The sequence below is a fragment of the Ctenopharyngodon idella genome, chromosome 8, assembly GCF_019924925.1.
Source record: "Ctenopharyngodon idella isolate HZGC_01 chromosome 8, HZGC01, whole genome shotgun sequence".
NCBI classification, from domain to species: Eukaryota; Metazoa; Chordata; class Actinopteri; order Cypriniformes; family Xenocyprididae; genus Ctenopharyngodon; species Ctenopharyngodon idella.
In genome coordinates this window covers 23,679,633-23,691,813 of record NC_067227.1, presented here as the reverse complement: position 1 = coordinate 23,691,813, position 12,181 = coordinate 23,679,633, and the positions used below count along the sequence as shown (strand labels likewise).

Below are 12,181 nucleotides of genomic sequence, written 5' to 3'. Positions count from 1 at the left end.
ATCTGTCTGAGATGGCCCAGCACTAATGGACAGGTTAAGATGGTTTGTAATCCTTACATGGGTGGGTAAATAATCCAGGCCTTGCCTGTCCTATGCAGAACAGGTCTAGACCACTTTAGCATCTATTCAAACCGTGTAATGTGACTCAGTGGAGGGACAAGCATGAGAATCCTCCTTTTGTAAACAAGTATAACAAAACACTTTAATCCATGTAATCTAGAGGAAACGGGGGCCATGGAGTAGAACATGGAAATACCCAAAACATCTGAGCATTTAATGTTGTGAATAAAGGTGTTCAGTAGTTTGCTTGGTGTCTTTTAAGGTGACATGGAAAGTGTGTGCGTGTTACTGGAGGAATTGTGGGTGGAGCACAGAAGGTGAGGAACTCATCAGAAACCTGTTTGTATTTGACCTTTCTGCTTTAATGAAATGTCATAAAGATAAAAGAGGAGTAATGTGTGTGTGTGTGTGTGTGTGTGTGTAGACGCAAGACCTGTTTGTGAGTGTCAGCAGAATATAGGCTTAGATGTGTACGTTATACGTTGTCTTCCTCTTTCTCCCTCCTCTCTCTGTCTTTCTCGATGTAATAAAAGGTTAGAAATGCTGAAGCTCCATCTCTCATCACTATTCAATGCTCAGCTACATCCCAGATGCCTGGAGACCATGACTCCTGCCAGACTTTCAAGCTAATTACATTCAGTCCTTTCACACTATTCAGACTACTGCTCAGTAGATTTTCTTTGAAGAAATACAAAAATATTACTGACAATTAATCTCCAGTTACAGTTCAGTACATATTGTCACATCTAGGCCTAGTTCATAAAAGGTTAATTCAATTAAAACATGTATAGTTTATACTCATAAAAGACTGGAACTGGAAAGTCATTATTTCTTGGAATCTAACCAAAGCTTTGTACCAGAGTTTTTTTTTTTTTTTTTTTTTTTTTTTTTTAAGGCTATGAGCAGAGTAAAGACAAGGACAAGTGTCTGTTGAAAGATAAAACTGGAATAAGACAGAAGGTCCTTGTGTTTTTGCGGTCGTGTCTGTCTCTCATCTCAGAGCCTTGTGGCCTCACTTGCGTCACTTGATCACTTTTTTTCCACTGAGATTTTATTGGTGGATCAGACCATCTATTTTTAGATGAACAATTTTTGTATTGGTTCATTTTTACATCTATTTTCTAGCTCAGATTTGTCAAAAAGAAAAAAGAAAAAAAAAAGTAATCAGATATTTATTTTATCTCTAAAGGGTCTTCTGCAGGTAAAAAGTTCATCAGGACTGTAGAGCCCTTGAAACCCCCCTTTTGCTTCTAAATAGATCTAGACACATTCAGTCAGTCAGCAGTCTGAGCCACCTAACGCTTTAGGAATCTCCTGCCTGCTTAGGGCACTTCCCGCTCTGAACAGCAGACTGGAGAATCAACAAACCCACTAAAACCCACCGTAAACACCACAAACACTTTTATGACACACACCGTGGATTGACAAGCAACAGGACTCTGCTTATTAGTAATATCTGTTTAAATATTTAATTTCTTTTGAATCCATGCCACAAGTATCTGTGTTGATGAGAGCTGACCATCACACTGCAACATACCACAACATTCATGGTATTTTCTAGGGTTGAACCAATGTTGTTGGTTTTTTTTTAACTTCCAATACCGATATTTGTCGCTTACTCTCTTATTTGAACTTTTGTCATTAAAATAGATATGTTTTGATCATGTTTTAAATTGCATTATGTTTTAAACTGCAAAAACATGCATTATGGTATACTAATTTATTGCTGCATCATCAAATAATTTCTATTGAACATGGATTAGATTCATTTAACATTCAACAGGCCAAGATAAATACAACCATTTCAGATGCATATGAAATGGTAGGTCTAACAGTAGTTTTCAGGTACAGAAATAAAATAATAAAAATGTAAAATATTCTTCATTGTATAAATAAAAAAAAAAACATTAATTCTTATTAAAGTTACAAAAGTTATTTAGTCAAGAGTAGTGAGCAATTTTTTTTGTCTTTTGTTGTTTAACATTAAAACAGACAGCAGCGCAGCAGAATTATTAGGCTGCTGTCACTTTAAGAGCTGCACGGATCCAATATACAGGTAGGCAACCGTTTTATTTCTCAACTGTTTACGTTCATTTAAGACATAACCGACTATGTTTACAAGAATAATCGCCCAGACAGGCATTTTGATATAATTTTGTGTGAGTTAGAAGTGGTGAAAAAGAACTCAATTCAGTATTTGCACGTGGCTTTTCGGGCATGTGCTTTGGATGTGTGCGCACACAAAACTTCTCACACAGTGAGTAGAATGGGTTCTCTTTTGTGGCTTCTTGCACTTGAATATTTAAATTCACAAGGCTTAAAAACACATGCAAAGGATAAACTTTCAAGAAGATGCAGCACTGGCCTGATCGAGACAGTGACAGTTCCATCAATTGTCCTGTGCATTGTTCATGCTGGCCTTATTGTCGAGCCCTGCTTTATTTTGTACAGATTTAATTTTGTTTTAGCAAGTATTTAATTGTTTTATTTAGAGAAAAACGTTGGATTATGCAACAGACATTATACAACTCAAGCAGTGTTGCCAAGTCCGCGGTTTTCTTGCGGAATTGGGCTACTTTTACACTGTTGCCGCAGGTTGTTTTTCATGTCCGCCGGTTGAAGCGACTCCAAATAACATAATATTTAGCCACTGGAATGCGAATTTTACCAGGGGAACCCCGCCAAATACGTGGATTTTATATTTTTTATATTTTATAGCAATTGGGCAGGTTTTGTTGTGAAAACCTGGCAACCATGAACTCAAGTGCCTTCACGTAGTTAACTAATAAACTATCGGTTTGTTATATCGGCCTTTTTCGTGCTATAGCCGATATGCCATTTGGTTTTAAATTCGGTCACAAATCAGCCGCTACACGGGTGCATCTCTAGTATTTTCCCATGGTATAGTCTCACGAACACCGTTGTTTCAGTTATTTAAAAAAACTTATTTTCAAACAGGTATTCCATAGCTGTATTATTGCATTCCAAACTTATATGATTTTCTTTCTTCTGTGGAACAAAGAAGGAAGAAGATATTCTGACAAATGTCTGTGTTTTTTTTGTCCTATACTGAAAGTCAATGGGGTCCAATGCTGTTTAGAACACAAAGCCATACAGATAACAGGTTTGAAATGACATGAGGGTGAGCAAATGACATTTTTGGGGGTGAACTATATGCCTTTAACGATCTCTGATAGTTAACCTGTGTAAATGACATGACAGAGTGAAATTTTATTCGAAAACATGACTTTGTTGTTTTGATTTTCAGCTTTACATACTTTTACCATTGTAGTGACCATATCACACAACACTGGCAGATGATTGCATTGAAAAAAGGAGGGGAAACTTGATTTTTGGAGAGGATTTGACCTTGTGACCATATTTGTGCTAGTGAGAGTGAGTTCTTGTCTTTGTGCATGACTGCAAGCCCTGAGGCTTAAAATCACAAAGCGCTGTCATTAAGAGTTTGTTGATAAGATCATCCAATGCATGTTGCTTAAGGGGTGCACATTTAGTGCTACTGGAGGATTACAAACATAAATCATGTTCTAATTTTTATTTTTGCACTGTACATCTCATAATATTTTGAATGCAGTTCTACAGGATAAAAAGAAATAGGGACATGTAGATGTGTATAAAGTGTTTGTATACAGGTTTGACTATATATGTGAGGGACAAAATATGTGTCCTACTAATATAGTGAAAACTAGACATTTGAAATCATCCTACTGATATCAACAGGTTTGTGGGAGGCTTCCGTTTCAGAGTATTATAAATATTACTTCCATATAAAAACAACATCTTTACTAATATAATGATGTCAGTGTGTGTATGTGTTGTTGTGGACATTGGTGTGTTACAGCAAATGTTTATGTCTCTCTTGGCTGAGAATGTCAGTGACCTATGTGTGGCGCATGCTTGTGCGAGCGTGCTAGTAAGTGTGTATATGCATTGTGTCTTTGTGTATGTGTGTGTGTATCTGTGAGAACCATGTTGGAGCTCTTTAGCGAAGCAGCGTAGCGTGCAGTACAGGAGTGATGTGGGCTGAGCCGACCTGACCGAGCCCCGGCCCTCCACTAATCCTGCCGTTTTCAGGAGCCCTGGCCCGTACTTGATGAGCTTGGGTAAGAAAAGGGGCATCTCTTTCTCCCTCTCGCTTTTCCCTCTTTCGTTCCCTCTCGTTCTTTCATTCTCTCTCTCTTTTTCTCATGCACCCCCTCTCAAACCCCAGCCCTGCCTGGAGCCAGTGTGCAAATGAATGAGTTCCAAGTGTTTACTCAGCAGTTATCTCTCTCTCTCTCTCTCTTCCTTCACATCTCTCTCAATCCACACTGACAGATATAGCAGAAGTGGACATCAGGCTAAATTTCAAACATCTCTTACAACATAGAAAAGTTCAATTAGAATAGATTTGGGGTTAGAATTAGATTTTAGAATTTAGAGTTTGTTTGACTTGTACTGATGTATGTTTGGAACACTTGTACTGTAAAAATGATTGAATTTTAACAGTAAAAGTAAAATTGGTTATCGACATGTTCCCTTACTCTATATGGTGAAAAATTGTAATAGATCTAATGGGACCTTTCATCTAATTTTACTGTAAAATACTGTTAAATGTTCTTTTTCACTTCCAAAAACTGTATATTTTATAATTCAAAGTGAAAAACCATAAACATTTCTTAATTTTTCTTATCAGTTATGTACAACCCGAATTTGATGCCTGCCACAGGTCTCAAAAGAGTTGGCACGGAGGCAACAAATGGCTGAAAAAAGCAAGAAATTTTTGAAAAGATTCAGGTGGGAGAACATCTAGCAACTAATTAAGTTAATTGATATCAGGTCTGTATCATAATTAGCTATAAAAGGGATGTCGTAGAGAGGCATGGAATACTTTAAAAACAATGTTCCTCAACGTCAAATTGCGAAGGCTTTGCAAATCTCATCATCTACAGTGTATAACATCATCAAAAGATTCAGAGAAACTGGAGAAATCTCTGCGCGTAAGGGACAAGGCTGAAGACCTTTTATTGGATGCCCGTGGTCTTCGGGCCCTCAGACGACACTAAATCACTCATCGGCATGATTGTGTCAATGACATTACTAAATGGGCCCAGGAATACTTCCAGAAACCACTGTCGGTAAACACAATCCGCCGTGCCATCTGCAGATGCCAACTAAAGCTCTATCATGCAAAAAGGAAGCCATATGTGAACATGGTCCAGAAGCGCCGCCGTGTCCTGTGGGCCAAGGCTCATTTAAAATGGACTGATTCAAAGTGGAAAATTGTTCTATGGTCAGACGAGTCCAAATTTGACATTCTTGTTGGAAATCACGGACGCCATGTCCTCCGGGCTAAAGAGGAGGGAGACCTTCCAGTGTGTTATCAGCGTTCAGTTCAAAAGCCAGCATCTCTGATGGTATGGGGGTGCATAAGTGCATATGGTATGGACAGCTTGCATGTTTTGGAAGGCACTATGAATGCTGAAAGGTATATAAGGGTTTTAGAGCAACATATGCTCCCCTCCAGACGACGTCTATTTCAGGGAAGGCCTTGTGTATTTCAGCAGGATAATGCAAAACCACATACTGCAGCTATTATAACAGCATAGCTTTGTCATAGAGGAGTCCGGGTGCTGAATTGGCCTGCCTGGAGTCCAGATCTTTTACCTATAGAGAACATTTGCCGCATCATTAAACGGAAAAAACGTCAAAGACGACCACAAACTCTTTAGCAGCTGGAAACCTATATCAGGCAAGAATGGGAGCAAATTTCAACACCAAAACTCCAGAAACTCATAACCTCGATGCCCAGACGTCTTCAAACTGTTTTGAAAAGAAGAGGAGATGCTACACCATGGTAAACATGACCCCGTCCCAACTATTTTGAGACCTGTAGCAGGCATCAAATTTGAAATGAGCTCATTTTGTGCATAAAATTGTAAAATTTCTCAGTTTAAACATTTATGTTATCCATGTTCTATTGTGAATAAAATATTTGCTCGTGATTTGAAAGTCTTTTAATTTTCATTTTATTCAAATTTAAAAAACGTCCCAACATTTCCGGAATTCGTGTTGTACATTAGGGTTTTTTAATGTTACATCTTATGTTGTTAAATTAATATTTATTGCATGATTTTAGTATTGTATGTTATGACACCATGCACCATCTATATGTTAGTAATTGGCTCAGCTTGTGGAAAAGCTACTTGTGAGGAACTTTATCATGTTTTTTTGTTATTTTTTTTTCTGTACTACCTGTGTTTTTAAGGTGGTTGTCAGTATACATAAAGGCAAAAAAAAACATATTTTAGTAATTTGGTGTATAGTATTTGGTGTATATATTTTTTGTACCATACATTTAAATTCAATCTGTAAAACGTAAAATGTTTCTATCAAATTTGTATGGTAAAGTTCTGGCAAACACAGCTACCTCTTTTTTTTTTTTTCTTTTTTTTTTTTTACCATAAATTTCATGGATTTTATTATTTTACAGTGTAGAAATGTATGAATGTCATTGCGCATTATTCAAGCATAATATCTCAAAAAGTGAAGTTAGACAAATAGACAAAAAAAATACAGGTTTGGAAGGATATGAGTGTGTCATTTTTTCGGTGAACTATCCTTTTAAGTGTCCAAACATCACAGAAAAGTTTTCCTGTGCCTTCACTTGAGGTTGCATAAAATCCAGAGGAAACAGACATGAGTGTATTTTGCTTTGATAGCTTTTGGGCCATTAAATGTTAACCGCCCATTTAATTCAATACAACTGCCAGCAATGCCCTGAGGAAGGAAAATCTTGGATATTCACTTGTTGTAGACTTGTCATGATATAATGCAGACCAGTTTGTGTACATGTTCATGCAGAAACACATAAGTATTGCAAACCAGGTCCAATTTATTACAGCACTTTTTCAAGAGTTGGCAGACTATGTATCTCTGGTGTGTGTGTGTGATAAGAGTAATATTACAGGGATTACTGTGAGATGGTAGGCCCTGGGGCTGGTGGATGAGGGTGCAGGGGAGGAGGGGCTGTTTCCTGGCTGTAGCCCTTGTTTGTCTGCCTGACCTGGCAGCACTAGGGGCAGATCCTGCTTGGATACAACCCTGATCCCACGCCTGTCTGAAGCTGTTAGCCAGCCGCTCTGTTCGGCTAGCTAGGCTTAGCGCGTCTGGGCACAGGGAGGGGCGTGGGCTGGGGCCGCCACATGCTTTGTGCTTGGGCAGTGGGGAGTGTGGGCAGGGGTGAATGCTGTTATGGCTTATGACTCTGGTCTTATTCATCCGACCATTTCTTTCCTATCAGTCAGAGTTGATCACTATCTGTCCAGTTTCTCACTCACATCACTTTTTTTGCTCACCCCTACTCAAACATGCATGCTGTTACCAGTTTAAATTATATAACGAATATATTGTAAAGTTCTAGGGTAACTTTCTACCTACTGACCTTCCTATAGATTCCTTGTGTTGAAAGGCAAAGCCCTGGTAATTCAGCTGATAGGTTTAACTCTTCATTTACAGCTAAAAAGAGTTCTGTGTGCAAGCTGTTATTGTCTTTCTGTAATTCAGTCAGTGAAATGCTGGGTTGATGTTGAGTTCTGTGATGCTGTATTATCACCTGTCCTTCTATAGTATCATTCTGAAGAATAAAAATAAACCAGCAGTATTTTCTTAACATTCTGTAAAGTTTTCACAGCTCAATTGCTGTTTTTAAAAGCTTATTATTTTTCAATTGGTGGATTGAGAGGTAGTTTGGGAAGTCTGTTACAGCCTTTCTGTGTGTTGTTTCTGTCCTGGATACACAGTGAACCCATGGGCAAACTATGAGAGTGAGAGCGAGAGAGATCAAAGATAGAACTTTCAGTGAGCAGTCTGTTCTTTTATTTGTCCTTTCTTGCACTTAAAAACATTTCAACCTGCTAAAATGTAAGTCTTTGACTGCTGCCTTCTTAAGTAGAGTCTATGAAGAGGTGCAAATGTGGCAAAAAAGTAAAATAAAAGTATACTGACAAAAAGTTAAATGCATGGATACAAAGATGTTTAAATCACAATATCATAGTAGTGCAAAACATTTTTACAGTGGTCAACAAATTGAGTATTCATAATATTTCAGATCTTTGTTGATATGAAAAATCCTCCTCTGTGAAACTGTCGATCTTTTGAATATTTAGCAGACCTCAACCTCTCCAACCTTTCCTTCCTAATCCTGTCACCCTTAAAACCCCCAAGTCAGTGGAAGCTATTATGTAAGCCACTTTGCCTTATCTTCTATCTCACAATGTATGTTCCATATAAGGTCACAAGCAGGTACAACTTCCTTTGTGTTTTTCCTTGAAGGACAGAAGAGGAAATGGTTTACGACAGCTTTTATTAATCATTAAGGTAAAAATATCAAAAAGCTAGGTTAGAAGTTTAATGTTTCAATTTATTTAGCTTTTCCCCATTTGTAGCTTTTTAATAACTTTTTGTGATTTATTCAGAAATGTTGTTATATAGCCTAGTCCGTTTAATCACTTGTGTTTAAAATACAGTTTCTACAATATAATGTAGGAAATAAAAAATCATCCATCCAAAATTAATTTAACGCTGATCTTCTGACCTTGCATTCTTTGTTAGTGAGGGGAGAACTGTCACCCAATCGATCGTCACGAGGCGGCCGGTGTCGTCACTCTGCCCTCTCTATAAAACTCCCCCCGACTCACTCACCTGGTTAGACAAACACCTCTAATCTACAGCTGAGCGCACGCATATTTTGATAGTCAATATTTTTACAGCCTGTTTAGTTGAGGGAATTTTAAATTCTGAAAGCCCTAAAAGTTTATAAAAGACAACTTTTATGAATCTTGCAAATTTTTCATATTTCACTGGCATGTGCAACATGACGGCAGAGTCCCAGCACTCGCCAGCCGAGGCGGGCAGTCCAGTGGTGCTGTCTCCCAACGTGAGTCTGGACTCCCCGATACCTCTTCCTCCACCGGCGCTGAACCACCAGGCTCGAACCAAGGACGGTGTTCTCATCAAAGCCGAGCCTCGGGGCAGCAGTCCAAACACCGAGAGGGAGGAAGGGGTTTCACTGGGTCAAACCGAAGAACATCTGCCTGCCACTGGCAGCCGGCGGAGGAAAAGGCCAGTGCAGCGAGGTAAACCTCCCTACAGTTACATCGCACTGATAGCAATGGCCATTGCCAATTCACCTGAGAGAAAACTCACCCTCGGCGGCATCTATAAGTTCATCATGGAACGCTTTCCTTTTTACCGCGAGAATTCCAAGAAGTGGCAAAATTCCATACGGCATAACCTCACTCTCAATGACTGTTTTGTGAAGATCCCGCGAGAGCCCGGTAGGCCCGGCAAAGGAAACTACTGGACGCTTGACCCCGCCGCTGAGGACATGTTCGACAACGGGAGTTTCTTGAGACGGAGGAAACGCTTCAAGCGGACTGATGTTAGTACATATCCTGGGTACATGCAAAGCTCGAGCGCTTTCACGCCAACCCCGATGGGTAGACAGGCATACCCCAACACCTTGTACCCGGGTGTGACGTCTGGCTACGGGTCTCAGTTGCCTGGTTCTCCGCACCCGGCGATGCTGCATCACTATCAGGCATCGGCCGGGGTCACGCAAGGCCAGCCAAGGATGTTCAGCATCGATAATATTATTAGTCAGCAGACAATGATGCAAAGCGGTGGAGATCTCAACTCGCAGTCTCTCGGCCTGGGTGCGGGAGACTTGGGTGCCATGACCTCCAGCTGTTCTGTATCAACCCCTGACCCAACCTGCTTTCAGACACAACCGATAAATCCAACGAGCAACATGCTGAGCAGGAACACAGGATCTCTTGCTTCAAACATGACAACCAGTTACACCTATCCCTCCTCGGCTTCGCCTACTCACCTGTCCGGGGTCACGCAGTCCAGCTTCTCTCCGGGAGGATCACAGGTGTACTGTTCGGGGAACAGGATTTCGCTGCCCCCTGTGCGTTCTGGCACGTGCGCAGACCATACAGAATCCCTTTTAGCTCTCTCCGGACCAGCAATGAACTCCTACAATAATTCATATATGAGACAAGCCAATTTTGCCTCAGGACTGGAGCGATACATGTGAAAACTTTTGCACTGTGATAACGCGTTCCACTGCATATTAATGGCCCCGAGATTGAGTTCATATTCTTGTCATGTACCAAAAGTTGTGTACCGTGTGACCGAATTAACTAGTTTTTGATCAAAGTTCAAAGTATTTTCTGTTATATAAAATGAAGAATTACAGTTCTGGTAGTGATATGTAGTCTGAGACATTGTTTGACTACATGTCAGAAGACAAAACAACGCACAGAACAATGTAAATAATATTATAAGCAAATAAATGTGTTTTTGTGTAATCATTTTTCGTTTGTTCTCTATTTTAACTTTCTTTCAAAACAGTTTAAATGAGCTACATTAGGTTTGTGTTGGCTTTTCAATATCCAATAATAGTAATATAATAATAATAATAATAACAATAATTTTATCATATGCATATAATAATTGTGATCATTACATCCATATAGTTTGACACGTTAATTGAGATATAACACGTAACTTGTAACTCGAATATTTATATTATGTTATAGCCTCTTATTGTATAATAGTCCATATACTATTTGAATTAATTTAGATTATTTAGCCTTGGTAACAATGGTTTTTTTTTTTTTTTTTTCAATAATATATTCAAATAAATAGTTATTCGGTCAGTTGATATATATAGTCTGTGGATCTTCTCAAAACAGGATTACATTTACATTAGCTCATAGATTTTTCGTGCCATTATTGAAACGTTTTTAATACTGACCTATAAATAGTAAGCTAGCTATCTTAAAATATTTCAACACTTTTTATTTATTCTTTCATCACAAATTGTGTACCCTCATTTTGCTGGTGAGGGGGCGACATCGACTGGCTATTGGAATAAATGCCTAATCATTTCTGTAAAACCGAGATTTGGAGCATTTCCCATACAATCCACTAGATGTCAGCCACCACCAAGTTAAGACCAAGGCTGGGTGTCTAATCTGAGAACTTTTGTCAAAAGCATGGGTATCCATGTAGCAGCGTAGCACGTCGTAGAAAATGTTTGTTACTCGAAAGTAGGCCTACATTACGAGCAACTGATCTTTCAGTTTTATCACATCAAATTTACAATTAATGACAAAGCATTGATTCATCATTGCAAAGACATTCTAGTGTACTTAATTTCAAAACAGTAAAATGTTTTGGTAAAATTAGCTTTTAAAACAATACTCCGTAATCTTTCTCTATAGTTTTAGGCAGCCTAATTCTGTTTTGTGTAGGCCTATAAAGGAGTTTCAACTTTTCAAAGGAGCGCAAGTCACGAGAAGCGTCCACATCGAGTGCAGTGCCAATAAATGCTGCACTTACAATTTTTTAACTTTAATTAGCCTATTATAATTTCATTTGAACATCTATTTTTGAAACAGTACAAAGCCGTAATTACCTTTTTCCTTTACATTCAGAATGTTTCATTTATTTTTACTATTTATGAGCGCCTAGACAAGATGAGGTGCGGTTTCCACGCTTGGTGGTATTTTCAATTTCTTTTGATATTGGGGAGACAAACAGCGAATTAAGTTAAGCTCTTTTCCAACTGTAACTATACACTTAATTTCTTCTTATTCACATGCGATATACCTAGCCTACTGGTTTGCCATTAATAAGTTGTAAAATAGTGTCCGGCCTCAGTTAATTAAGAGCGTAATTCGATAAGTTAGGTTTTTGCCTCACAAGTGGATTTAATTACCGCGACATTTTTGTTTAGGAAAAACAAAAATGGTTGTGGTGAAATTTAATAAAAACGAACTGCATTTTTTGGTCGTTTGGTTCAGCGATATTATTTTTTTTATATAGGCTATTTGTGGAATACAGCGTAGAGCCGCTAGGTGGCAGCAATGTGGTTAGAAATGTTACAGAGTTACAGTATGCTTTGCAGTCCTTTTATTCCGTGTAAGCCCTCAACACATCAACTGGTGAGCCCACTTAAAAGCGGAAAGGAGGGAAAAAAGGAATGGGAAGCCTATTTGTCAGTTTAGGCCGAAAACCGACAGTGATTATCTGGTTCTTTTTCAGTGTG

General features: G+C 38.8%; 1 protein-coding gene across 1 annotated transcript; it reads left to right on the top strand.

Moving 5' to 3' along the window:
* The first annotated feature begins 8,684 nt into the window (after positions 1–8,684).
* Positions 8,685–10,387, top strand: foxe3 (forkhead box E3). Its single transcript, XM_051903588.1, has one exon. The coding sequence runs from the start codon at positions 8,894–8,896 to the stop codon at positions 10,160–10,162; it is 1,269 nt and encodes a 422-aa protein (XP_051759548.1). The 5' UTR covers positions 8,685–8,893; the 3' UTR covers positions 10,163–10,387.
* The last annotated feature ends 1,794 nt before the right edge of the window (positions 10,388–12,181 follow it).

What these genes read in the sequence shown, in the direction of transcription:
- foxe3 (XM_051903588.1), top strand. Translation starts at nt 8,894, where the DNA reads ATGAATCTTGCAAATTTTTCATATTTCACTGGCATGTGCAACATGACG.